This window comes from Vulpes vulpes, chromosome 9, assembly GCF_048418805.1.
Source record: "Vulpes vulpes isolate BD-2025 chromosome 9, VulVul3, whole genome shotgun sequence".
NCBI classification, from domain to species: Eukaryota; Metazoa; Chordata; class Mammalia; order Carnivora; family Canidae; genus Vulpes; species Vulpes vulpes.
Window position 1 is genome coordinate 109,563,950 of NC_132788.1, and position 24,506 is coordinate 109,588,455.

At 63.4% G+C, this 24,506-nt stretch overlaps 1 protein-coding gene across 7 annotated transcripts; it reads left to right on the forward strand.

Annotated features, from left to right (window-relative positions):
* Positions 1 to 5,241: 5,241 nt before the first annotated feature.
* Positions 5,242 to 24,202, forward strand: MIER2 (MIER family member 2). 7 transcript variants are annotated; one of them, XM_072722094.1, is made up of 16 exons: positions 5,268 to 5,292; positions 9,201 to 9,305; positions 10,143 to 10,212; positions 10,688 to 10,778; positions 11,919 to 12,061; positions 15,570 to 15,695; positions 16,042 to 16,165; positions 16,602 to 16,693; positions 17,091 to 17,160; positions 19,135 to 19,286; positions 19,551 to 19,632; positions 19,713 to 19,807; positions 21,216 to 21,340; positions 21,443 to 21,570; positions 22,334 to 22,763; positions 23,228 to 24,202. In XM_072722094.1, the coding sequence occupies exons 5-16, from the start codon at positions 11,927 to 11,929 to the stop codon at positions 23,247 to 23,249; spliced, it is 1,581 nt and encodes a 526-aa protein (XP_072578195.1). In that variant the 5' UTR covers positions 5,268 to 5,292; positions 9,201 to 9,305; positions 10,143 to 10,212; positions 10,688 to 10,778; positions 11,919 to 11,926; the 3' UTR covers positions 23,250 to 24,202. The 7 variants fall into 7 exon arrangements, with proteins under 7 accessions (XP_072578194.1, XP_072578193.1, XP_072578192.1 ...); XM_072722095.1 differs by lacking the exon at positions 5,268 to 5,292 and adding an exon at positions 5,865 to 5,941; XM_072722093.1 differs by lacking the exon at positions 10,143 to 10,212 and having other exon boundaries at positions 5,242 to 5,292.
* Positions 24,203 to 24,506: the final 304 nt, after the last annotated feature.

A 24,506-nucleotide genomic window follows, 5' to 3' on the forward strand; every position in this document is an offset into this window, starting at 1 on the left:
ATCAGAAGTAAAAAGTCAAAAAAATACCCCACCCGCATGCTCTTGATACAAACTGACAAATAATCGACACTCCAGAAGGCGAGGCTCCCAGCTCAGAGCCTATGGGGTTTGCTGCGGAAACGTTTCTTTAAAAAAAAAAATAGTATTTTTAAAATTTTTAAGTAACCTCTGCACCCAGCGTGGGGCTCGAACGCACCCCTGCGCAAGTGTTTCTTGAAGAGCTGAGGGAGACGGTGGGAAAGGCAGGTTCAAGGAGTGGAAGGGACCGGCCTGGGTCCATGTTGCTCTGGGGTCGCGCTCGTGCTGCTGGAGGTGTTTGTGAGGAGGGCGGCGGGTGACAGCCGGGACGCAGACCCCCACCCGTGTCCCGAGGTCCCATCTCAAGTCCAGCAGGTTGGATTCCATGGTCAGCGGAGCAACGGCCCAGGATGTCCTGAGACCTGGGACTGTTATTTTATGCGGCAAGAGGGACTTTGTAAGCGAGTTTTAAAGATTTTGAGATGAAGGGATTATCCGGGAACCCTGGGTGGGTGCAACCTAATGACGCGCTTCCAGGAGGGTGCTGGGACACCTCGGCGAGATGTCACACTTTGGCTTCCATGGAGGACTGGGGCTGGGAGGCAGCGCGGCCGCTGGCACCTTCATTCCTGCCCGGTGAACAGCACCTGTCGCTTTGTGTGGGTCCTTCTGGTGGCAATTGGTTATAGCGGCACGAGGGGGCCTGTCGGATGGGCGATGGGACGCTGAGCCCCGCCACGCACAGAGGGGACTCGCGAGGGCAGGGAGGGTACTCCAGACAGCAAGGAGGGGGACACACAATGGCAGAGAGGGGGACTCGAGATGTCAGGGAGGGGACTCGCAAGGCTGCAGGGAGGAACACACCTCCCCAGGGAAGAGAAGTCGGACGGATCGTCCACCTTAGGAATCTTTAAAATAAGACACACTAAAAAAAACCCCAAAAAACCAAAAACCAAACCAAAACAAAACAAAATAAAAGAACAAGACACACTAAGAGCTTTGAAAAATTTTTTCTTCCTGAAGATTTATTCGTAAGCGATCTCCACGCTCAGGTGGCGCTGCGGCTCACAGCCCCCAGGTCAAGTCGTGCGCCTTCCAACGGAGCCCGCCGGGCACCCCGAAAGCCCTAAACCAACTGCCCAAAATGATGTGCAGGATCTCATCAAAGATCACTTCTGGGGCGCCCGGGGGCTCAGGGTGGAGCGGCTGCCTTGGTCCCGGTCCCGCCTCGGGCCCCCCGCAGGGAGCCTGCTGCTCCCTCTGCCTGGGTCTCTGCCTCTCTCTCTGGGTCTCCCATGAATAAATAAATGACACCTTAAAGAAAAAGACCACTTCATATTTTAGCGTTCTTTGTCGAGTTGAGAAAATGCAAACTTCACGCAAATATATCTATGAAATAAAAGTCAACCAGCCTACGTTTAGCTGCCCACCTCCAGAGTCCAGGCGTCAACCGGGAACCACGCGTTGGCGTCGCACCTGGGTTTCGCAGTCGGCCTCGCTGAGACCGCGTGTGCACACGGCAGGCTGTCTGCGCCTCCGGGTGTGCTTTCTCGAGCACCGGCAGGCACGCAGCTGCGTCACCACCACCGCCAGCTCCCGGTTGAGAGAGACGACACTGTCGTTTGCCTCCGAAATTCCCTGGTGCTGCTCAGCTGTCAGCTAGTGCCCATCCCCAGGCTCCACTCGGTGTCCCTGAATTGGAATTTTCCAGAACTCGGGTAAGCGGGGAAGGCACACGCTGCCGCCGGCTTTGTCTTGTCCCCCTCACGCCCGCGGTCGCGATCTGCGCCCTCATCCTCCTGGGGGTCCAGCTGAGGCGGGCCCACTTACACCTCGGGCGGGACAGACGGTGGGTCTTCTTCGCCTTCTTGTGTTGCACATCGAAATTGCCTGACTGCTTGTGTTTGTTCTTTAAATCTTTCAAGCTGCGACTCACGCCCTATATCAGAGGCGAAGCCCTCGGGAAGCAGATTTTGAGACAGAGATCATGGACAGGAGGGCTCCTGGGGACCGCACTTGGCAGGCAGTGAAGGAAGAAGGGCCGGACAGAGGGACGGGGCCGTGGCGACCGTCTCAGCCAACCCGACGGGGCCTCTGGAGCTTCAGACTCGTCCTCTGCTGGCCACAGGTGCTGGCTCATGTGTTTGCACAGACAAGCCCCCAGCGTGGACAGCCTCTGCGGAGGAGGGGGGCTCCCTTCGGCCAAAAGCAGGGCCCGGGGGACCTTCAGCTTAGAGCCACCAGCCGCCAAGACCCCAGCAGCTGGGAGAAATGCTGCTTCCACATGTCGGGGGCGTCGGATGGTGCCCACGGCATCCACTGCGGTCCACCCAGAGCTGCTCAGTCCACGTAGAGTGTTCTGGAAACGTCTCACCCAAGATTGTGCTAGGCCTCCTTTTCTGAGGGAAGACGTGCACGGAACGATGAGTGGGGTGAGCTGCGGTCTGCAGAGCCACCTCAGGCTGCGGCTGAAAGCTGGCCCTCCCCACCCGCAGCGCACACTCTCCACGGCTCACTCTCGCTCTCTGTGACCCGCAGGGCGGCCCAGACCACAGGCCCTGAGATGCCCAAGCACCTAGTCACCAGCCCCTGCGAGGCCACGAGGGCTGCACAGTCCCCGTCACTTGGGCCGATGACAACCAAAGAAGGTGCGCGGCACGGTGCCCACGCTCACGCGGGTGTCCGGGCCTTGGCCACTGCCAGCGCCAGGGGTGCGCTCCCTGCCTCTCTGCTTCTTCCTTTAAGACTCGATCAAGGACACTGCCAAGTTCTTAGCTCTATTTCTTTTACTTTTTATTTTGAAAACCATTCAGGTTTACAGAAGAATAAGTACAGCTAGAAACTCCACACACCCGTTCCCACAACCAGCTGTTAACATCTTGCTCCTCTTCCTTTATCTTTTGCTCACCTCCCCCCCGCCCCCGCCCCGTCCATGTTTGGTAGAGACAAGCTACACTTTTCCTAACCACTGAAGTTGCACGCATCGTGGCACCTCACCCCTTTGTCCCTTTGGGCTGCTCTATCGAAAATGCCACAGGTCAGGTGGCTTATAAAGACCACAAATGTATTTTTCATGGTTCTAGAGGCTGCGAAGTGCAAGATCAGAGCGCCCGCAGCTTTGGTGTCCGGGAAGGACCTGCTTCCTGCATCCTAGGCTCTCTCTCCGTGCCATGCTCACAGGGTAGAGTGACAAGGGTGCTCCCCCAAGTACCATCATATTGGGGATTAGATGTCAAATGGGAATTTTGGGGGAAACACAGACGTTCAGTCTATTAACCCCTAAATATTTCAGTGTAAATTTCTTTTAGAATAAGAACACTCTCTTACAGAACCACAGCCGGTCATTAACTTCAGTGAGCTTGACATTGATATAATGTATTTATCTAATCCACACCTCAATTCCAATTTTGTCAATTGACCCAGTGATGCCCCTTCTAGCGTTTCCCTCCACACTAACCAGATCCAGGAGCTGTCCTGTATGAAAACCTGTTTTTTTTTCTTAAAGATTTTATTTATTTATTCATGAGAGACACATAGAAAGAAAGAGAAACAGAGAGAGAGGCAGAGACACGGGCAGAGGGAGAAGCAGGCTCCATGCAGGGAGCCCGACATGGGGCTCGATCCCGGGACCCCAGGATCACGCCCCGGGCCGAAGGCAGACGCTCAACCGCTGAGCCACCCAGGCCGCCCTGAAAGCCTGGTTTTTAACAGCGTTAGCATTTCCGAAGAATATAGTCCTTCTTTGTTTAATTGAATGTTCCTTAGTTGGGGTTTGTCCGAAGTTTTCTCAAATATAGATACAAGTTTTGCATTTCTGGCCAGATTAAGTGATGTAGTGTCCTTCTCAGGGCATCACATTGGGAGGTACGTGGTGTCCATCTGCCCCTCACTACCATGACGTTATTTTTTTTTTATCACTGGGTCAATGTCGCCTCATTTCTACACTGTAACTAACGACCAGTCAGTGGAGAGAAACTTTCAGGCCTTAAAAAGGTCCTTGTCTTCATCTGATGCCTGCCCTCCACCCGTCACACGTCCCCGAGGATTCTTGTCGCAGTCCTCTCTGAGAAGTTTTCTCTGGTTACCCTAGGCTGACTCTGTCCTGTTCCTTGCTTTCTGCCGCGTGTTAGAACACAGACACGCGACTCACTGCATCTGTTGTTCGTCTCCCTGCCTTGCTGGACCCCACGGGCCCTGCACCCGGTTGAGGGCTGCAGGGGGCAGGTGCTTAGCTGATTGGCTGAACGAGTGACCGAATGGATGACCAAATGCTCTGTGGGTCAGTGAGGCCTGTGGGTCACAGTGGCCTGACGCTCCCATCTGAATGAGGTGCATCTGCGACAAGGGGTAGGGAGTGCCCTGACTCAGGTCGCGGTGGATGGCCAGGGCCCGAGCCTGGCACAGGGTCTCAGAGGGCTGGAGGAGCATAGAGCCCGATGCAGCTCAACTTCCCCGGGCCACTGGCTCTTGGCCGGGACATGGAAGGCTCCTGCGTTCCCCACCTCCCCTGCCTTGCTGGGAACAGCACCAGGTCATCCATGCCAGAAGCCTGGGGCGTCCTCGTTCTCTCCAGGCATGGGGGGTCCGCCTTCCTGCACCGTCCACTTCTGCCCCAGCCGATGGCCTCCGTGCTGGGCTTCCTGTGCGTCCCTTGCTTTCTGCTCCTCTCCTCATGCCACCTGCACGATGCATGATGCACGATGCCTGCTGCAGGGTGCACGATGCCCGATGCAGGATGCCCGAAGCAGGATGCACGATGCACCCTAAGCCGCCAGGCTGACCTGCGCGCTGCGCCCCGGGCCACTAACCCTAACAGGGGACCTGGGGACCGGGGCCAGCCGGCGCGGGGGCGGGTCCTGCACGCGCAGGGCACCACCTCCCGGCTCGTCCGCGGGACCTGCGCGCCGGCTCGGGGGTGGCTCTCGGCACCGCCGGCGGGTCTCGCTGGGCCCCGAGCGCAGAAAGTTCCAGAAGCACGTCGGCCGGCCTCTCCCGGCGGCAGCACTTGCGCGGGCGGCCCCGACCCGGGGCACCGGTCGGACTGGACACGGGGCAGGTGTGGGCGCCGCCGCCCCGGCCCGACCCCGGCCCCGCGCGCCCACCCGCGCGCCCGCGCCGCCAGCCCCGCGCACCTACTACGCGCCCGCCCCGCCCCGCCCCGGCCCCGCCCCGCGGCCCCGCCCCCCCGGGCGCCGCAGCCAATGAGCGCGCGGCCCCGCATCCGGGGATCCCGGCGCGGCCGCCGCCTCCCGCGCACACACGGCCATGGCGGAGGTGAGTGAGCGGGCCGGGGGAGCCGGCCCCCCGCCCCCGCGCGCCCGCGCCCCCGCCGCCGGGTCCCGCCGCCCCGGGCCCCGAGCGCCGACGGCCCCCCCGCCCCGGGGCGCGCAGGCCCGGCCCGCCGCGCCGCACCCGTCGGGGCCCGGGGGGCGCGGAGCTCCGTCGGCGGCCGCCCCCGGCCCCCCCGCCGCTGCCACATCGCGGGCGCAGTGCGCATGTGCGGGCGGGGGGCGGGGGGCGGGGGACGGGGCGGGCCGCGCGGAGGGAGAGGCTCGCGGGCTGGGGGCGCCCCCCCCCCCCCGGCGGCCCGGGCCCCTCGGCCCCGCGCCCGCAGCCCTGTCCCCCGCCCCCCGCCCCCGGCGCCCGCCAACTTCGCGGAGTGCGCTCCCCGGGCGCGCGGTCGGGACCCCGGGCGGGACTCGAACTCCGGCCCGCCCTGAGCGGACCCGGCGCGGACCCTCCCCGGGGCCCGACCAGCCTTACCTCTGAGAGCCTCCGCGCGCCAAGCGGGCCTGCGACCCCCCCCCCCCCCCCCCGCGGAATCCCGCGGCCAGATGCGCGTGGGGACGCGGACTCTGTGGCTCCGGAGCCCGGACGCGGGGGAAGACGCGCCCAGGACCGTCTGGGCGAGCAGGAGCCGCAGGTAGCTTCAGGCGCGTCACACCGCGGACGGGAAACTTTCACTTTGGGGTATTTGTGCTGATTTGGTCGGTTTTTGACTTTGGAGTGTTGGATGAGGCGGGCGGAATGCCCTCACCCTTCAGGGCCCTGCTGAGGGTTAGACGGTGCACCCGCCGGGGCTGCCTACACCTGACCCCTGGTGCACGACGTTCCGGTCCACGCGCGAAGTGAGGGCCCACGCCAGACCGGCCCACAGACTCAGCAAGTGATCCTCGTCCAGTGGGTGGGGCCTCTGCAGCCCCCAGGGGAGAAGGTGCCCACCCTTTGGGCTTGGCAGGCTCATGGGGTATTCGGCACGGCTTTGGGACCCAGCCGGGTCTTGTGTTTAGCACAACACGGTGGGTGATGCACAGGTGGGAATGGCCACTCTCTTCCGCAGGTGACCGGAGGGGCAGCAGAGAGGGCGCAGATGTCTGGGTGCAAGGCCGGACCTCACCAGCCCGATGTGCTGGGTGACTGGATCCAAAGGGTTCTTAGTTCTGCTTCCTTAGGGAGCATTTAGGGAAACCGAGGCCTCCCGGGGGGTCAGAGGCAGAAGCCAGGTCTCTCGGTGGCCCGGCAGGCAGGTGTGGTGCTGTGTCGGTGTCTGTGTGTGCTCCTGGCTCGGGCATGCGTGGCATTTGGGCGGCACTCCTGGGCTGGCAGGTGGCTGTGTGTCTCAGAGAGGTGGGGCCAAGTTTGGGTCCTGACTCTGCCTTGCCCAGTGGCAAGCCCTGGCACCCACGCAGCGGTCAGCTGCCCAGGCCGCCCCTGCCCCACGTGCGGACAGTGCGCGCTGCTGCCCTGGTGAGTGGATCTGAGTTGGTTTCCCTGGAGAAGGTCCGTGTATGAGCGCACCCGTGTGCCTGGCGCTGTGCGAGGCCTTGAGGGTCCGGCTGTGAGCACAAACCCGAGGGTGCCGTTCCCAGAGGCCCGAGAGGCTGGTCAGTAAAGGACCAACAAGTGTGCAAGTGACAGAAGTGACAAGGACACTTGTTGCAGTGCAGGCGCCCCCTCCTCTCTGTGACCTTGGGCAGGTGACGGTTCAGAGCCTCATTTCTGCGCCTCTGAAACGGGAAGGCCCTAGATTTGAGGTCTCGCAAGACCTTGGCTCAGTGGCTTGCACGGGGAAGCTGAGCCTGACGGAATTACGGTAAAGGTGGCAGTTTGTGAGCTACCTGTGAGCGGGTGGCCAGTATCAGCCGCCTGGTCTCCGTCGTTGCTGGAGCGGCGTCAGCACCCCGAGAAGGTGGTGGAGCCCCGTGCTGTCGTCCTCGCACGTACCAGAGGAGTCCCTGGACGACTCAAGGACCGTGCTTGTCTTGTGTTTTGGACCGTCCGGAGCGGTCCTTTGCCCGTAGGGTGAAGTGCGTGTCCTCCCCGTGGCCTCAGCCCGGTGGGGTGGTGCCCACAGACCTCCTGGGAGGGACCGGCTGGCTCCTCGCCGCCCCGCCGCCCGTTGTCTCCCCTCAGGACTCTGTGTGCCCAGCGAGCCCGGTACCTTGTGTGGGTGGAGACGGGCAGAACCTGTTTCCCGATGGGCCGCAGCACCCGGCTGGGCGGCTGGCCCGGGGCCCGTGAGCCCTAGATGTCGGCGAGCGGGGGGAGTGAAGCCCGGGGTCAGCGGTGTGGGTGGGGCTGGGCCCTCCTCCCTCACCACGCAGGCTGTCCCCTTGAGAATCTTGGTTGTAGGACAGCGATTGTCGTCTTGGCCCCGAGGGCTGGCCGGGCTGGCCGGGCAGTTCTCCCGCAGGGTCTGTGCCCTTGGCTGGCCGCAGGGTTGGAGCCGACCGCGGAGGCGAGCGTCCCTGCTCCCACGAGGCCGTTGGTGCCGGCTGCTGGCTGGGACCCCGGGCAGTGGCCTCCCAGTGTAGCTTGGGCTTCCTCACAGCGTGGCATCCGGCGACTGTCCCAGAGGACACTGGTGGACACGAGCTGCCTCTTAAGACCTAGCCTTGGAAGTCTTCTGGGCCCCCCAGGCCCAGGCCCTCCGGGTCTCCAGGGAGCGCACGGACCCCGCTCCTAGGAGCGGCAGGGGGAGGAGGGCGGGTGGGAGGGACGTGGGTGCAGCCACTTGGGAGCGTGGATCCGCACGGCCTCGCCGTGGGCTCTGCCGGGAGGGGCAGCGGCGGGAAGCAGACGCCGCCAGGGGCCGGGGCCGGGGCCGGGGCCGGGGCCGGGGCCCTGCGCCCCAGCCGTCGGGGTCCACCTGAGGCGGGCAGGCCGGAGCCCTCGGTCGCGGGGCCCCGGGGGCCTGCCCGCCTGCGAGGGGCGGGGAGGGTGCTGGCCCCGACCCCGGGCCCTGACCCCGGCCGCCTCGGCCTCCGCCTCCACCCGCCGACCCCGGCCCCGAGCTCAGGGCTCCGCGCTCCCGCCACAAGCCGCGCCGCACATGCGCAGACGCCGGCGGAGCCTCCGTGTGCCCGACACGGGCGTGCAGACTCGCACGCGCACACGGCGCACATGCGCAGACGCCTACGTGCGCTCGCGGACCCGCACATGCGCAGACGCACGCAGGGCCTCCCTGCCCGCCCATGCCTCCGCACGTGCAGGTGCTCCAGGTGCCCAGACACCTGCCTGCACACACGCGTGCTCGGGCTCAGTGGCTGCTCCCGGCTTCGGGTCCCCGCCTCCCCACGGGCGGCTTACCCACCTCCAGGGGCGTCTTGAGGACCCGGTGAGGGAATCTCCAATAAACTTTTTCCAAATCCTAAACTTAATTTTATTAGATATTCGAATCATTTGTGTGTGTGTGCAGAGCTTTACTGAGGAACGTTCGTGCAATTCACATGCAGACTTGACTGGTTTCTAGCACATTCAGAGCTGTAGGGCCATAAGCCCCCTTGAGAGTGTCCCATCCCCTAGGGGAAGCCCCCCCAGCCCCCCCAGGGGCTCCCCAGCCCCAGTCCCCCAGCCCTCGCCCCATCCTGCACGTGTCACACGCGTGGACTCGCACCCCGTGGGGCCTCCTGTGTCTGGCTCCCCCCCTGAGCGACGTGGGCTTGGGTCCATCCCCGGGGCATGGGGGGCCTCGCTCCTGCCGGCGGCGGGGGACACTCCATTGTTCTGCCTTGGTTTGTGTTCTCATCGGCTGGTGGACGTGTGTGTTCTTTCCACCTCTGCTGCTTGTGAATGGTCCTGCCATGAATGTTCATGTGCGAGTTTTAGTGTAAACGTGTGTTTTCTTCTTCCTTGGGCATCTTGGGGGAAGTAGGGCTCAACTCTTTCCCTTCCCCTCCTAGGTTTTCAGGCGGGGGCCCTGTGATGTACACTAACAAAAGACATTATCGAGAGAAATAAGCACAGTTTATTAACACAGGCAGCACACATCACGTGGAGAAGTCACAGTGAGTAACCCTGGGGCTGGCCAGGACTTGGGCTTGTGTGCATCTCAACAAGAGAACGGTAAACGTGCACCATGTGTCACGACACAGGAGGGCTTTGAGTCCGTCCGGGCACCAGGTTGTGGGAAGGTGGAAATGCGGGGAACTAGTGGAAGGCCAGGCTAGTTAGTTAGCAAGGTTGGCTTGTGCAGACGCGCTTGGTGCTAAGCTGCTCCCCTCCTGGTTCAGGGCGGGAAGGGGGAGGCACCTCACAGGGACTTACGTTCTGCGTTGAAGCAGACAAGGGCAGCGCGGAGGTCATCCCATGTCTGCTTTTGCTCAGCTGCCTTCATCTCACGGTAACCTGTATGCCAGAGTGGCATACGTTGGGGCGGCACCCTCTGACCCCTTCAGTGGAATCGCTGGGTCCCGTGACCCTGCCCAACGGCTGTGGGACTGCGGACTGCTTTCCAGAGCACCTGCCCTGCTTTGCATTTCCACCTCTGACTTGCTCTCCTCTGATGGTCGTTTTCTCGTGTGCTTGTGGGCCAACTGCATCTCTTTGGAGAAATGTTTGTTCAGCTCTTTTGCCCATTTTTGAATTGCGTTATGTTTTCATTAACGAGTTGTATTCTAGATGTAGGTCCCTTCTCAGCGGTGTGATCCGCAGACCTCGTCTCCCTCTGTGGGTTGTCTTCTCACTTCCTCGATGATGTCGATTCAAGTAGAAAAGTCTTCTGTTTAGATGAAGTCCAGTTTATTATGTACTTTTCTCTTTTTTCTTGTGCTTTTGGTGTCTTATCTAAGAAACCATGCCTGTGTCTAGGCAATAAACGATCTGTCCCTCTGTTTTCTTCTAAGACTAATACAATTGTAGCTCTCCTGCTGAAGGACTTGGATCCGTTTTGAGTTCACTTGTGTGTGGTGTGAGGTAGGCATTCGGCTTCATTCTCTTGCATGTGGATTCTTATTGTCCCAGCACCATTTTTTGGAAAGACTGTTCATTCTCCGCTGAATTGTTTTTGTCACTTTTGTTGACATTCAGTTGGTGACAAGACTGTGGGTTTATTTCTGGGTTCTCAAGTCTGTCCCTTTGATGTAAGTGTCCAGCTTTACGTCATTGCCACACTGTTTTGATTACTGTAGCTTTGTAGTAATTTAAAAATCAGGAAGTGGTGTATTTCAGGGTTGCTTTGGCTTATCCGGGTCCCTTGACTTTTAGTATGATTTTTGGAATCTGTCATTTTCTGCATAGAAGCCAACGGAGACTCTCCCAGATGAGGCCACTTCCTGAGGTCGTCTGGAGAGTTGGGCTCTGAGCTGCACCTGCTCCCAGGCGTCATGCAGAGACGTCCGCCAGTGGGTTCCGGACCAGCCGAGCCAACCTTGCTTCTGTTCCTCCGCAGGCCTCCTCGCTGGAGAGGCAGAGCCCTGGCGTGGCCTCCTGCCTCACTCACAGCCTGTGCCCTGGGGAGCCCAGCTTGCAGACAGCAGCAGGTACCTTCCTTGCCCCGTCCTTCCTCCTGCCCAGGGCCACCAGGGCCGCTATGGTTGTAAGAGACAGCGTTTTGTGCAGCCTGGTAGAGCCAGGGACAGGGGTGCGGGACTCTGTCCTCATTTTGTAGTGGGGGCAGGTCAGCCAAGGAGAGGACCAGACTGCCTCCTCCCTGGGGTGGCCCTTAGACCTGGCAGGCAGCTTAGGCACGAAAACTGGGTTGTTCGGTGCTGGGTGGGCACTGCTCCCAGGTGCTCTGCATCCCCCACCACCAAGCTGGCCCCTCGCAGCCCCACCTCCTCCTGTGTGTGCTTTGGAGCCATGTGAGGGAGGAGGCCAGCCTCAGCCTCTATTGCTCCCTGGCCCGGGTATGGATGGAGCCTGTGCCATGTCCTTTTGTGTTTGTTTTGTCTAAATTTGACTTACTGAAGACCAGAATGGAGAGAGAGCAATGAACACATCCTGGTTCTTTTGGGAAAACCAAAAATCTGGTCACATCTGCCATCCTTTGGCCTGTGCAGGTGGTAGTGCTGTGGCCCCGCTGAGGCAGGAGAGAGGACTGGCGTTGGCCGGGCCTCCTTTGTGTCCCCACTGGCAGTCTCCCCACCCTGTGCTGTCCCTGCAGTGACGCATGGAGGTGGGTGTGCAGATGGGGACCTGGCCCTCATGGGTCCTGCTCTTTCTGCCCTGCCTCACCTGGTGCTCATTTCTTCCTTGTCTGTGGGCTCTTTCCCCACAGGTGTCTGGTTAGGGAGACCAGCAAGCCCCCGGGAGAACACGTCCCCCTGCAGTTCCAGAATTTGTGTGTATAGTGGGCCAGCTGTGTTCTTCTGCCAGAGGTCATTGTGTTGGGAGTTCCTCTGCGGTAGACTGACCCTGCTGACCCCCACTGCGCAGACACGCACGCACACACACACGCATGCACACACACTGTAAGTGCATGCTCGTGCCTACACGCACACCTCCAGCCTTCCACACACAGCGTTGTGCGCACACAACCTTTCACATGTGTATGCACATGCACACGCGTCTGATGTGGCCGCAGACAGTGGGGCTTCGTCCCTGGTGACAGCTGGGGCACTGCTGTGTCCTACCCCAGCCGTCCTCAGCCTGGAGCTCATGCGGCTGGTGTCTCCCCACAGTGGTGTCCATGGGCTCTGCAGACCATCAGTTCAACCTCGTAGAGATCCTGTCCCAGAACTACGGCATCCGAGAGGAGTGTGAGCAGGCCACAGGAGACGCGGAGAAGCCCGAGGGGGAGCTGGAGAAGGACTTCATCTCCCAGGTACTTGGCTGAGCTGGTCCCCCTGCCCCTGTGCGTGTGGAGCCCCCTGGGCAAGGTCACAGTTTCTTCATTTGGCTGAACCCGGCTGCTCAGGTTTCAGAGGGATAAGTACTGCCTGTGTGTCTGTGAAGCGCCAGGCACTCTGCGAGGAGCTGAGGTCACAGGTGTCGGGCCAGACCTGCCCCCGCCTCTGGGGCTTTAGGGCTCTAAGCGTTAAACCCACTGTTTTCTCTTTTTGGCCTAAGAACCTCCTTTATGTTCTTAGAAAGTATTGAGGATTTCGGAGAGCCTTGTGTGGGTTATACAGTAAATGCGTTGTTAGTAGAAATAATAAATGTTTACGAAAATGGAAAAATAACAGGGGTGCCTGGATGGTGCAGTCAGTTAAGCATCTGACTCTTGATTTTGGCTTGTGCCCCGATCTCAGGGTCCTGGGATTGAGCCCCATGTCGGGCTCACTGCTTAGTGGGGAGTGTACTTCTCCCTCTGCTCCTCCCCCTGTGCGCACACGTTCTCCCTGAAGTAAATAATTTTAAAAGGTGAAAAAATAACTTAAAAAAAAAAAGATTTTATTTATGCATGGGGGCGTGGCGCAGAGATAGAGGCAGAGGGAGAAGCAGGCCCCATGCAGGGAGCCCGACGCTGACTTGATCCTGGGACTCCGGGGTCACGCCCTGGGCTGAAGGTGGCGCTAAACCGCTGGGCCACCCGGGCTGCCCAAAAAATAACTTTTAAAACGAAAACAGGTGGGGGGCTCCTGGGTGGTGTAGTCGGTCGAGTGTCCAACCCTTGGTTTCGGTTCCGGTCTTGATCTCGTGGTGGTGGGATTGAACCCTGCGTCTGGCTGTGCACTCGGTGGGGGTCCGAGTGGGATTCTTTATCCCTCTCCCTGTGACCCCCACATTCTTTCTCTATCTCCCTCTCTTTCTCCTTATCTCCGGCGTAAATAAATAAATCTTAAAGAAAACCCAAAACAGGTTGGGGCGAAGAGTGGAATAGCTCTATGTTTCTGTCGATGCAGAAAGTGGAAGCAGGAATGGGAACCCAGCTGCTGTCGTTACGGCCGCCTTTAACCCGTTGTGATGTGTTCTTCTGGTGCAAGTACGAGTCTGTTCTTGAGAGAGGGGCGGGTGCTAACAACCTTTCCAGATGATTGTGGATGTTCCTTGATGCGGCACCCAAATGCAGTAAGAGGTAGTTTTGTGCAGGGTGGTTGCGGAGCGGCTTCTACAACCGCATCCTGTGCACGGTCACGATGGAACCGTTGGTGGTGACCCTGGAGTGGCTCTTGCCTGCTGTGTGGTCTTTTACCTTCTGCATGTGACGTGTGTGCAACAGACTGTTTCTCCAGCTCACACGTCTCGCAAATGTACGTTCACACGGCACAATCGAAGAAACCCGCTCGTTCATACCAGAGGTGGGAGGGTGGGGTAAGCAGAGTTGTGGGGCCAGGGTCAGGCCGGCTGTTCCTGCCCAGGCCCCTCATTGGCCTGCGGTGGCTGCCTCCCCTCTGTCCTCGCGTGGCGAGAGCGAGTGTGCGGCCTGGGGCTCCGGAAGCACCTCATGCTGTTGGATCAGAGCCCCTTCCTCACGTCGTTCCGCAAAGGTCCACATCCACGTACGGTCACGCTGGGTGTTGGACATCGTCAGCACTGATGTCATCAGCTGTCTTTCAAGTATTGGGAAAGTTTTTTTTTAAAGCAGGAATCACGGGGCATTTACCTGGTTTGGTGCCGAGTGTCTCTTGGTGCCAGTTTGGTCTTACAACCAAAGACAAAAGTCTACTCTTTAAAAAAGAAAAAAAAAAAAATCTAAAAAAGTTTAACATGAATATAAAATGTTTCAAAGTAACCAAAAACCAAAATCATCCATGTATTAGTTAAATACCTGACCTAGGTTTCCTTCAAATACAGTTTTTAAAACCTGATTAAGGTTAGAGAAACGCAAAGGCCATGTGATCTCATATGCGGAATTTAAGGAACAAAACAGCAACAGAGGGGAAGGGAGGGAAAACTAAGACGAAATCAGAGAGAGAGACAAACCATGAGACCCTGAGCTCTGGGAACAGACTGAGGGGGCCGCTGGGGGGACGGGGCCTCGGAGGGTGGTCGCCACGGGGGCGCCCGATGGAATGAGCACCGTGAGGTCTCTGCACCTGTGGACTCACTGGGCGCTGCCCCCGAAACCAGGGCTGCAGTGTGTTAACTACCTTGGATTTAAATTAAAAACTGATAGAGAACACCGCGTCTGGGGTAAAAGCAGGAGCGCTGCCGTGTCGTGTTACGTTGCCAGCCGGTCCCACAGATCGTCAGGCTCACGTTGTTAGATCCAGACTTTCCAGTATTACAGTTTTTTGCTCAAACACCGGACTTTTTCCACGGCCGCGAGCACAGTCCGTGGTCTGGAGGGGCGGCTGGCATGGCTCGGGTCCGAGTCGTCCGTCCTCACCGGCCCCGTCCGTGGGCACAGCAGAGCCGTGTGGCGGCCGTGATGGCCCCACGCACACCCTCCCCTCGGGGTGTGGCAGGCAGGCGCTCACGTGCTCCCCGTGCCTCATGCGGAGAATTAACGTGTGCCCTGAGAGACTTAAAGAAGCCGTTAGCCCAGGGTGCCCATAAGGGAAGGTGGCACGTTTACCCCCGCGGGCGGCGAGGAGGTCGCTGTAAGGTCTGTGCCTGGCGGTGCCCTCGGTCCCCCCGCGCGCAGCCCAGCGGGGCCGGAGAGGACGTGGTCCGGGGTCCCAGGTCCCAGTGTCAGTCCCCTGGCACACGCACAGGTGGAAACTCGGTGGGCGCAGCGACCGTGCCCGTCGGCGGGGAGGGCGTGAGGGAGGCCGGGTGCTGGCCGCTGGGGAGACGGCGGACGTCGGAGGCTGGTGAGACCTGTGGGCCAGGACACGTCGCAGCCACACGGCGCTGCTGCCGGGCCTGGAGGGACCAGCGTGTGCAGCGGTGACCTGGGCGCAGAACCTGGGAGGGCGCCAGGTCGCCGGTGTCTTCCTTCCCATTGTGTCTCGTTCGCCGCCGGCGCCGGGGCGTTTGGCCTCCATCCCCCCTCCCCCCCCCCCCCCCCCCCCCCCCCCGAGCTGCTGGGGTGGGGCTGCTCCGCCGGCGAGGCCGACCGTGTCTGGGCACCGATGCCTGGACCCCGCCTCCGTCTGGGTACGGGGCGTTTTCATCAGAAGCAGACGTTGCAGCTCACCAGATCCTTCTTTCACGGTCGCCAGGATGGGCCCGTTGTTCCCCTTATGACACGTCAGCAGCCGTGGCGGAGGATTGAGGAGTCGAGGCATCCCGTGTGCTGGGGCGCCCCTCAGCTGCCGGTCCTGGCCCTGTCCCGCCAGGCTGCAGCCTCGGGCTCACCGCGGACTGTCCGGGCGCGGGGGTCTCGTCCGCCTCTGGGGGTGTAGGGGGGAGGGGCCGGGGCCCGGCTGCGGGCAGCTCTGCTCGCAGCAGCCGCGCGGTTCCGGACGCCTGAGCAGCCCCCTGACATGGCCCTGCCCCCGCAGAGCAGCGACATGCCCCTCGACGAGCTGCTCGCCCTCTACGGCTATGAGGCCTCAGACCCCATCTCGGAGCAGGGCAGCGAGAGCAGCGACACCACAGCCAACCTCCCGGACATGACGCTGGACAAGGTGAGTGGGGGCTGGGGGTCGGGCCTGGTCACCCAGCCGAGCCGCTGGCCAGAGCTGCCACAGTGGGCGCTGGAGGAGGGATGGAGCGGACAGCGGCGTGGAGACGTGCCGCCCGGTTCCCCTGGGCCAGGTCACGGGGTGGACACCACATGCTCTGTGGACGGGGCGGCCCTGGCTGGCCTGCCCTGGGCCTGGTCCCCCCGTCGGCACAGGAGCTCCCACAGCACGTGTGGGGTGGGGCTGCGTGTCCGTCATGTCTCTGCGCGCCCGAAATTGCCGTTATCAGGTGTCCTCCTGAGACGGTCGAAACAAACCAAAAACGTGTTCTTTGCTTTCTCATTAAAAGGAACAAATAGCGAAGGATTTGCTCTCAGGGGAAGAAGAGGAAGAGACACAGTCGTCGGCTGATGACCTTACCCCGTCCGTGACCTCCCACGAGGCCTCCGACCTGTTTCCTAACCGGACTGCATGTAGGTGTGCCCTGCCCCTCCACGTGGGCTGACCAGAGGCTCGGGATGCAGGCGGTGGGGCCCTCTGCAAGCTGAGACTCCGCGGTGCTGGATGCGAGGGGGGAGCGGGTCGGTGCCTGTGGCTCAAAGTGTCAGACCTGGGGCCGCACCCTGAGGCCGGCCTGGGAGGCCCCGGGAGGCCTGGCAGCGGTGTGGGGTGGGGGCTAGGTGGGTTAGCGGCTGCTGTGGGGGAGGCGCCTGCGGCCCCTGGCCCAGCCCATCATGCACCCATTGTCGGCCGGGTGTGGGTCACACTCCCTGCAGGAAAGGCACGGTGGGGGGGGGCAGGTGGTCGGGGAGTCGGGGCAGATGCAGGCAGCGGCGCCCCAGAGCTCACGAGCCAGGGTGGGCCACTTGCTGCCCCAGGCGTGCCTCAGCTGCCCGCCTTCCCCCGCAGCCTGCTTCCTGGCCGACGCAGACAAAGAGCCTGGCTCCTCCGCTTCATCCGACACGGAGGAGGACCCCCTTCCTGCCAACAAGTGTAAGAAGGTGAGCGGCTCTGACCCAGTGGACGGTGGGCACAGGTCTGTGCGTTGGTCCCGGGAGCTGAGCTGGGCCGGGCCGGGGCTGGACTGTGCTCTCGGGAGCCGAGACCTCGGTGCTGCTCTCCCTGTGACGGGGCCCGAGGTCCTGTCTGGGAGCCTGGGGGCTGGACCGCAGAAGCCCGGGTGCTCGCGCCTCGCCTCCCTTGCTGCGTGCCTGGCTGTACCAGGTGGCAGGCGGGTGCGGACACAGCCGCTCGCACCCACACGCGCCTGCCTCTGCCTTGCATGCTCTGGGCCACAGGACTTGGTGTCTGGGCAGATGGCCCGGATGAGCCCCAGGAGCCGGGCGGCCGCCCTGGGGCCCTCGTCAGCCCTGAGCGTCTGGGGCCTCTTCCTTGCAGGAGATCATGGTGGGGCCTCAGTTCCAAGCTGACCTCAGCGGCCTGCAGTTGGAGCGCCACGGTGAGAAACGTAAGTCGGGCAGGGTGAGCGTGGGACACGGGGGCAGGAGGAACGAGACCCCGTGCAGCCAGGGGAGCTGCTGTGTGCCCCCCAGGACCAGCTCCCCAGTCCTTGCCGGGCACTTGGGGCCCAGGCTGGGGCCAGAGAAGGTGGACGTCCCCTCCCTGCTGGGCGGCCCTCCTGCGTGGCCAGCACCCACTGCCCTCGGCTCGTCCGCCCTCTCGCTCCTCCCTTCCTGCCCACAGCCCTGTCCTTGCCTCATCAGGCTGCATGCCTTTCCCCCCCAGCTCCTCCCGTGTCCGGGCCTCGTCCCAGGTGTCCTCCCGAGACCAGCGTGTCTCTGCCCGGCGCGGTTTTTCAGGGCACGCACCGTCTGGACTGGACGTCTGTCTGTTCTCCGTCCCCCTAGAACACGGAGGGGGCCGGTTGTCCTTTGAGACAGGCATTGCCACCTGCACTTACAGGTGAAGGGAACGGGATGTGAAGTCCCCTGGCTGTGGGCCCAGCCCTGTTTCCTGTGGCCAGGCTGGCGCCCCGGGGTCAGGAGTGTCTCCCAGGATGAGTCAGTGGCTGAGGCTGGCCGTGAGGTGCGGCCAACAGAGGAGGCGGGGACTCGGGGCTGGACGCTGGGTCGTGGGCTCGGCGCGTGTGCTGGCCCTGCAGTGAGCGGAGCCGACAGGAGTGGGTCAGCTGGGTCGGGACGGTGGAGGGGACACAGGAGACCCTCCTCCAGGAGAGGCCCCGGTGCAGCCTTGTTAGCTGCTCCCCAGGTGCAGCCACGGCCACAGGAAGTGTGGCCTCTGGGCCCCTTCCTCCTCCTCTTCCTCTTCCACGAGCCACGCACCTGCGGCCGGGGAGCGGCTGGGCCTTGGTCCCGAGGGCTGGGGGCTGGCTCTCCCTCCGCCGCGCCGCACACCCCAGAGGTGGAATCCACGCGTGTGGACGCGGCCCTTGTGTGCCATGTGCCTCTTCCTGGTGCGAATGGAGGGTTGGTCGGCGTTAGCCGTGGTTAGCCACGCGTGTGGCTGCGGCGTGTGTGTGTGTCTGTCGGTGGACGGATGGCTGGGAGCCGCCCCCGGAGCCACACGTGGGAGCAGCTGTTGCCATGTGTCCTCGTGCGCGGGACGCCATCTGTGCTGGTGAATTTAGCTCCCGTGGCGGGAGAGGAGCGGCGTCCGAGGGTGGGGTCCGTGTCCTGGCCGCTTGCGGGGCTCCTGTGCGGCCCTGCCCAGCCTCCCTCCCCGTGTTTACACTGTGTTCGTTTCTCTTTGACCCGCGGGCGTCCCTGTGGCGTTCCGGATGCGGGTCCCTCGCCTGCCGTGTTCTCCGGCACGGCCGCGTCCCCCGGGGTGCCAAGGTCTGGGTTGTCTGCGTCTGTCCTGACCACACCGTGCGGCCCAGGGGAGCCGTTCCCTCGGCGTCCCGGTCACGTGCGGCGCTGGCGACTTCGGCGACTGTTGCGTGCGGTTGGACGTGCGGGTCGGCAGTGGGCGCTGCGCTGGCATCGCACCTGGAGCCTGCCGCGCTCACGGGACCCTGGCTGTCACTGCTGTGGTGGCTGGGAGCCAAGTGTGTGGTGACACCTGTCCTCCCGCCTCGTCATCCGGCCTCGTGGCCGCTCACACGTCGAGTAGTCGCCCCAAATCCTCAGTTATGTTTGTGGAGACGTGCGGATCCCATCCTGAGACCAGCGGGGTTTCTGTGGCCTTGGTGCCGTCACAGGAGATCTTGTGAAAAATTTGGTCTCTCCTTGGTTTCCATCAGTAGAAACGCAGGTTGTTGCTTGAAGCAGCCTCATGTCCTGGACTGAGCTCCACGGGGTCAGGAGATGCCGTCTGGCGACCTGCGTGTGGTCCCTGCTCGCTGCCGAGAACCACGCGGGGCCTGCGGAGGCGCCCGGGGGCCCAGAGGACGGGGCCAGCTGCTCCCAGGGCCGGGGCGCAGATGTGTGCCCCAACGTGACCCCAGTCCTCCCTCCCGCAGTCTACGAGAACGAGGACCAGCTGCTCTGGGATCCCAACGTCCTCCCTGAGAGGGAAGTAGAGGAGTTCCTGTACCGGGCGGTGAAGCGGAGGTGGCACGAGATGGCTGGGTCGCAGCTTCCAGAGGGAGAGGTGGTGAAAGACAGTGAGCAGGTGGGGCCGCCAGCGGGGTGAGGAGGGCCCTGGGGTCGGAGGTCGGAGGTCGGCGGGGGCTGCGGGGCAGAGGGCTCAGGGGCTCAGGCGGGGCGGGGCGTGGGGAATGGAAAGGCCCCGGGGTGGAGGGCGTGCCATCAGCCCCTGTCCCGTGTGGGCACGGTGAGACCCCCCAGCCCCACCCCGGTGCGGTGAGCGCCTCTGCTGTTACCTGGGGGCGGGCAGGGTGAGGAGGGCCGGTGGGAAGTCCGTGTGGCTCCCCAGGCGCTTTACGAGCTGGTGAAGTGCAACTTCAACGCGGAGGAAGCCCTGCGGAGGCTGCGGTTCAACGTGAAGGTGATCCGAGGTGAGCGCGGCCTCGGCCTTCCCCGCCCGGCCGCTGCGTGTCTGGGCGCCGTGGTGCCACCTTCTTTCCTCCGCCTGCAGATGGGTTTTGCGCGTGGAGCGAGGAGGAGTGCAGGAACTTTGAGCACGGCTTCCGAGTGCACGGGAAGAACTTCCATCTGATCCAGGCCAACAAGGTGAGGATGCGGCTCCCGCGTGGCTCGGCACCTGCAGTCTGTCGTAGGCCTGGGCCCACCTCACGGGCTCGGCGCAGCCCCCCAGCTCGGCGCAGCCCCGGGCCGCTGCTGGTCTCCGCACATCTGAGTGCAGGACTCCCAGGGGACCCCGGGCCACAGCCTGGGGCGTCTGCCCCGTATTCCTGTCCTCCACCGGGGCTCCCGCCCCGCCCCCCCCACCCCGGGCTGCTCTGGGCTGGAAGCCCTGGCTCCTTGCTGCTCACGGGGCTGTCGGGCCCTGGGAGGGCCGGGCTGACACCGGGCGCCCCTTCGGGTGGGAGTGAACGCGGTGTCTGCTTAGGGCGGGCGTGGGACGGACGGCCTTCAGCTGACGGTGCCCGGAGCTGTGCCCAGCAGTGGTGACTCGCCAGGCCCATGCCTGTCGGCCTGAGCAGGTTCCCAGCCAGGCCTTGGCCGCTCCGTAAGCGCGTGGCCGCAGCCCTTGTGCCCCTGTGCCCGGCCTGCTGGCGGCGGCCTCCCTCCCCACGCACTCCGGCTTCTGCTGGAGCTTGAGCCGCTGGCACGATGGAGGCACAGAGGGGTCTCCTGGAGCAGAGCGGACGGTGCGTGTGCTCCTGTCCCCGCCGCCTTCCAGACCCGCCCCTGGAGCAGGGTCAGGCCCCTCCTGGTGAACAGTGCGGGGGCTCCGGTGCCATCACCGGCGATGGGGCTGCCGGGCGGCCCCCACGTCCTGATGACAGGCCGAAAAGAGTGTTTTTCTAGTGGAAGCGTAGCAGACCCACGAGGTCGTGTTGGTCTGAGGCGTGTGGCAGAGGTACAGACTTGGGGTGAGCCGGCGGTCAGTGCCCACCTCCGTGTGCACACTCGGGCCCTGGCGTTACACCCGGTCATGGATGCTGTACCCCGTGGTGCTCCTCGTCTCTGTGGTTTATCTTACGACGCGAGAGGTTACGTCGGACGCGGGGAGCCCACCTGCCTGCTGGACGCGGGTCTGTGGCACCCAGTCTCCCCGGGGCACTTTACATGTGAGAGTTTCTGGGTTTTTGTGTCTCGTTGTAAATGACAACCTTGAGCCGGGGTCAAGCCTGTGCCGTGTCCTCTCACGGAGTCCTGTTTGCACACGTGGGCAGCTCCGCGCTGGCGTGTAACCGACCGTCTGCACCTAGTGGGCGATGCGGCTTGCGTCATCCCTGCTGGGCCTGCAAGGGGCAGGGCTGCCGCTGGTGTGGGCACGGTGGTCTGGGGTGCAGGGGGCGGGCCCGACGTGGGAACAGGGTTCAGCTCCGCGCCCATAGGTGGTGCCGCCCTGCTTGAGGCGGGAGGGTGTGCTCGGCAGGCAGCGGCCTCAGCTGTGTCCGGCGCTGGTGCTCCCCGAGGCAGAGGCCACCCCTGTGCTGTCCGTCCGCAGGTGCGCACGCGGTCTGTGGGCGAGTGCGTGGAGTACTACTACCTGTGGAAGAAGTCCGAGCGCTACGACTACTTCTCGCAGCAGACGCGGCTGGGCCGGAGGAAATACGGCCCGTCCGGAGCCACGTGTGTGCCGCGGGCTCCCCGGGGCCCCGTGGGGGGGGGTGTTGGGCTGGCTCCCCCCTGGGCGGTACCTCCCGCTGCCCTTCACAGCGCTCTGCCCCACAGGGACACAGACCAGGACCTGGACGGCAGCGACCCCGACGGCGCAGGCCGCCCCCGCTCCTCGCCGCCTCTGCCCCCTGCTGCCGACGGCCTGGCCTCTGAGCAGGACCCGCTGGCGCGGATGCACACGGGTGAGAGTGTGGGCGGGTGCCTGCTCTTGGGGGAGCCCGCTGCTCACGAGTGGCCTGACCTGGGCCCCCGGGGCTGACGGGCAGGCAGGGGCCAGTGCCTCCCCGCCCCAGAGACTTGGGCCTGGGGCGTCACCCACGCGCGGCCACGGGGACGTGCTGCCTCGTCACATGGAGGGGACAGTGTGTGTCCAGGGCTCCCTGGCGACCGGGCCCAGGGCCTCACGGGCCCAAGACATGGCCTGGCCGGGCACTGGAGACCCTGGCGGCGACCGCGGGGATGGGGACGAGGACCTTGGTTCAGAGTCTCCTGTGCTCCGGGGTGTGCGTTGTCCTTTGTTCCAGACTCTGGTTGGTTCGTGGTTTGGAACCAGGAACCACATCCACGGCCTTCTGGGCCGAATCACGCACCTGTGTGCAGAGGCTTCTCGAACTCCACGTCTGTCTGTACCTTGCCGCGTTTTCTAGCGTGTCTTACTCTGTTTTGTCGTTTCTTTCTCTTAATTTTTTTGAGCCTGTCACGTTCTGGTCTTGGTTAAGAGGCGGGAGTGACGACCGGCCAGTCGAGGGCCGTTGGGCCAGGCACACAGTTTGAGTGTGAGCGTGTGCGTGTGACGTGTGTGAAGACGCTGAGTGCAGAGGGTCCGCGGCAGGGGCACACGGTGTAGCCCGAGGCCCGGGGCGCCTTGTGGGGGCGGCCCCAGGTCCCAGTAGGGCCGGCGCGGGTGCCCTGGGGACCGGGCCTCAGCTGTGTTCTCCCCCGCAGAGCCGCTGAGCGTAGACAGCGCGGCCGGCAGTGTCGGTGAGCCCGGGGAGAGCTCCGACAGCCTCCCGTCCTCGGAGCCGGGGCCTTGTCCCTTCCAGCAGCTGGACAGCCCTCCAGCCGCGTCCCTGCCCAGGCGGCCCCCAGCCCTGGCCGAGCCCGCCTTCTACCCCCCGGCCACGGCCACCCCGGAGCCCAGCAGCAGCCCAAGACTGGCTGTGGACTTGGCCCTGCCGGGGGCCCTCCCCGAGGAGCTTCCCCTCATCTCCAGCCACGCGGACATGAACGGAGAGCCCGAGGAGGCCATGGCCCCGGCACAGGTGGCCTTGTCGGTCACCGAGTTTGGACTCATCGGCATTGGGGACGTGAATCCCTTCCTGGCCGCCCACCCAGCGTGCCCGGCCCCCGGGCTGCACTCGGAGCCCCTGTCACAGTGAGTGCGGCCCCTGCCCCGTCCCTGTGCCCCCCGTGTCCCCCGCTGTGCCCCCGCTGTGCCCCCTGCTGCGCCCCCAGCCTCCGGCTGAGCGGTGGGGAGGGGAGGGGAGTGCCCCGAGGGCCCGAGGATGGCGTGGCCGCAAGGAGCAGGCTCTGTTGGTTTCTTTACTTTTATTCTCTACTTTTAATTTGGCTTATTTATTTTTTTGACTAGGTAAATCATTCATATGGTTCAAAATCCAAAAAGGTACAAACGGGGCCAGTGCCAGGCTCCTCCCACCCCTGCCCCAGCCACCAGCCCTCCCCAGGCGCCAAGGACAGTGCTGCCTGGGGGAGCCTGTCAGCCAGCACGAGTGACGTCACGGTCTGCTGGGGGAGGCGAGGTCGGGAGCCACGGCGTCGGCACCAGGCCGTGCGGTGTGTGGGGCCGCACTGACCCTCTCTCGGTCTCTCCTCCTGCAGCTGTAACGTGATGACCTGTTGATCCCTGGCCGCGGGCGGGCGTGCGTGGCCTGGACTGGACGTGGGGCCGCCGCGGGCCCGCCTCTGCCAGTCTTCCCGACCCCCCCCCTCCGCCTGGGCCTCGGGTCACGCCTCCTCTGCTTCAGAACACGTCACGGACGGGGTGAGCGGTGGCCGGGCTGCCCCGCCCTCCTCACACACAGACTGGCGCCCTCAGTGCCCGCCCCGCCGCCCGCGCGGCCCAGGCTGCTGCCCCACCCGCAGGACCCGTCGGGCAGCTGGATGCGGAGGGCCCAGCCCCGTCCAGCCAGCAGAGGCGAGGAAGGTGTCCCCGCCCCGCCGGGGAGGTGGGCCGATGGGGCAGGATGCCGCCCCCACCAGCAGCCTCGGTCCGGGGCGCCCTCAGCACTCCGCCCGGGGTGGGGGCAGCTGCTACTCGGTGCCAAACCCCGTGGGGCACAGAGCCATATACCTCGACGTCGGCCCCGCCCGCCCTCGACCTCCACCCTGCTCTCCACTTCAGGAAACGCCGCACTTTACGCCCCTCTTGCCTCCTCCTCTCTCCGGCCCGGAGCAGCCTCGGGTGTGGGGTCGAGGAGACGGGTGACCTGCACCCCCTTGGGTACCGAGGCGCTCTTGCCTGCAGCACCGAGGGGCCGGCCCCAGTCCGTTCCCCTGACCCCGTGGGTCATACTTCTGTTGAAGCGCCCCAGCAAGGTGGTTTGGGGGCCCGGTCCTTCTCTTTCCAGCTTCCCTAGTTTTATTTATGTTTCTGTTTACAAATTGGAGTGGGGTCCTCCGCGGGGCCAGGGCAGCGCTCCCCAACCCCCGGGTGTCACCAGGAGAGGGTTTTGGCTCGAGCCCACCTGCAGTGTCGGCCTCGACCTTCCCTCACCCCACCAAGGACCACACTGTGAAGTGCTAACTGCCTTGAATCCCTTGCTGTTTTATTTATTAAACTTGATTTGAAGCCCACAGGTGCCTTGTGGTAGATGGGGAGGACGGGGTGAGGAGGTGCGGGGGCTGCTGCTCACTCGGCGGACCCCGTGACCTGGGCTCTGCTGTGGCCCACACGGGGCTGCGGGGGGGCCAAGGACAGCAGGCCCGGTGCCGGGAGGAGGCTCCGGGGAGAGGCTCGGGGGACGGGTGGGAGGGTTCTGGGTCGGGGCCCTGGAGGGGGGGCTCGAGGCCACAGTTTATAGTTGCCTGTGGTGGCTGCACAGGGGAGGGGGCAGGAGACACTGTGTGTGGGGTGCTGCCTGGTGGGAGGGGCAGGAGA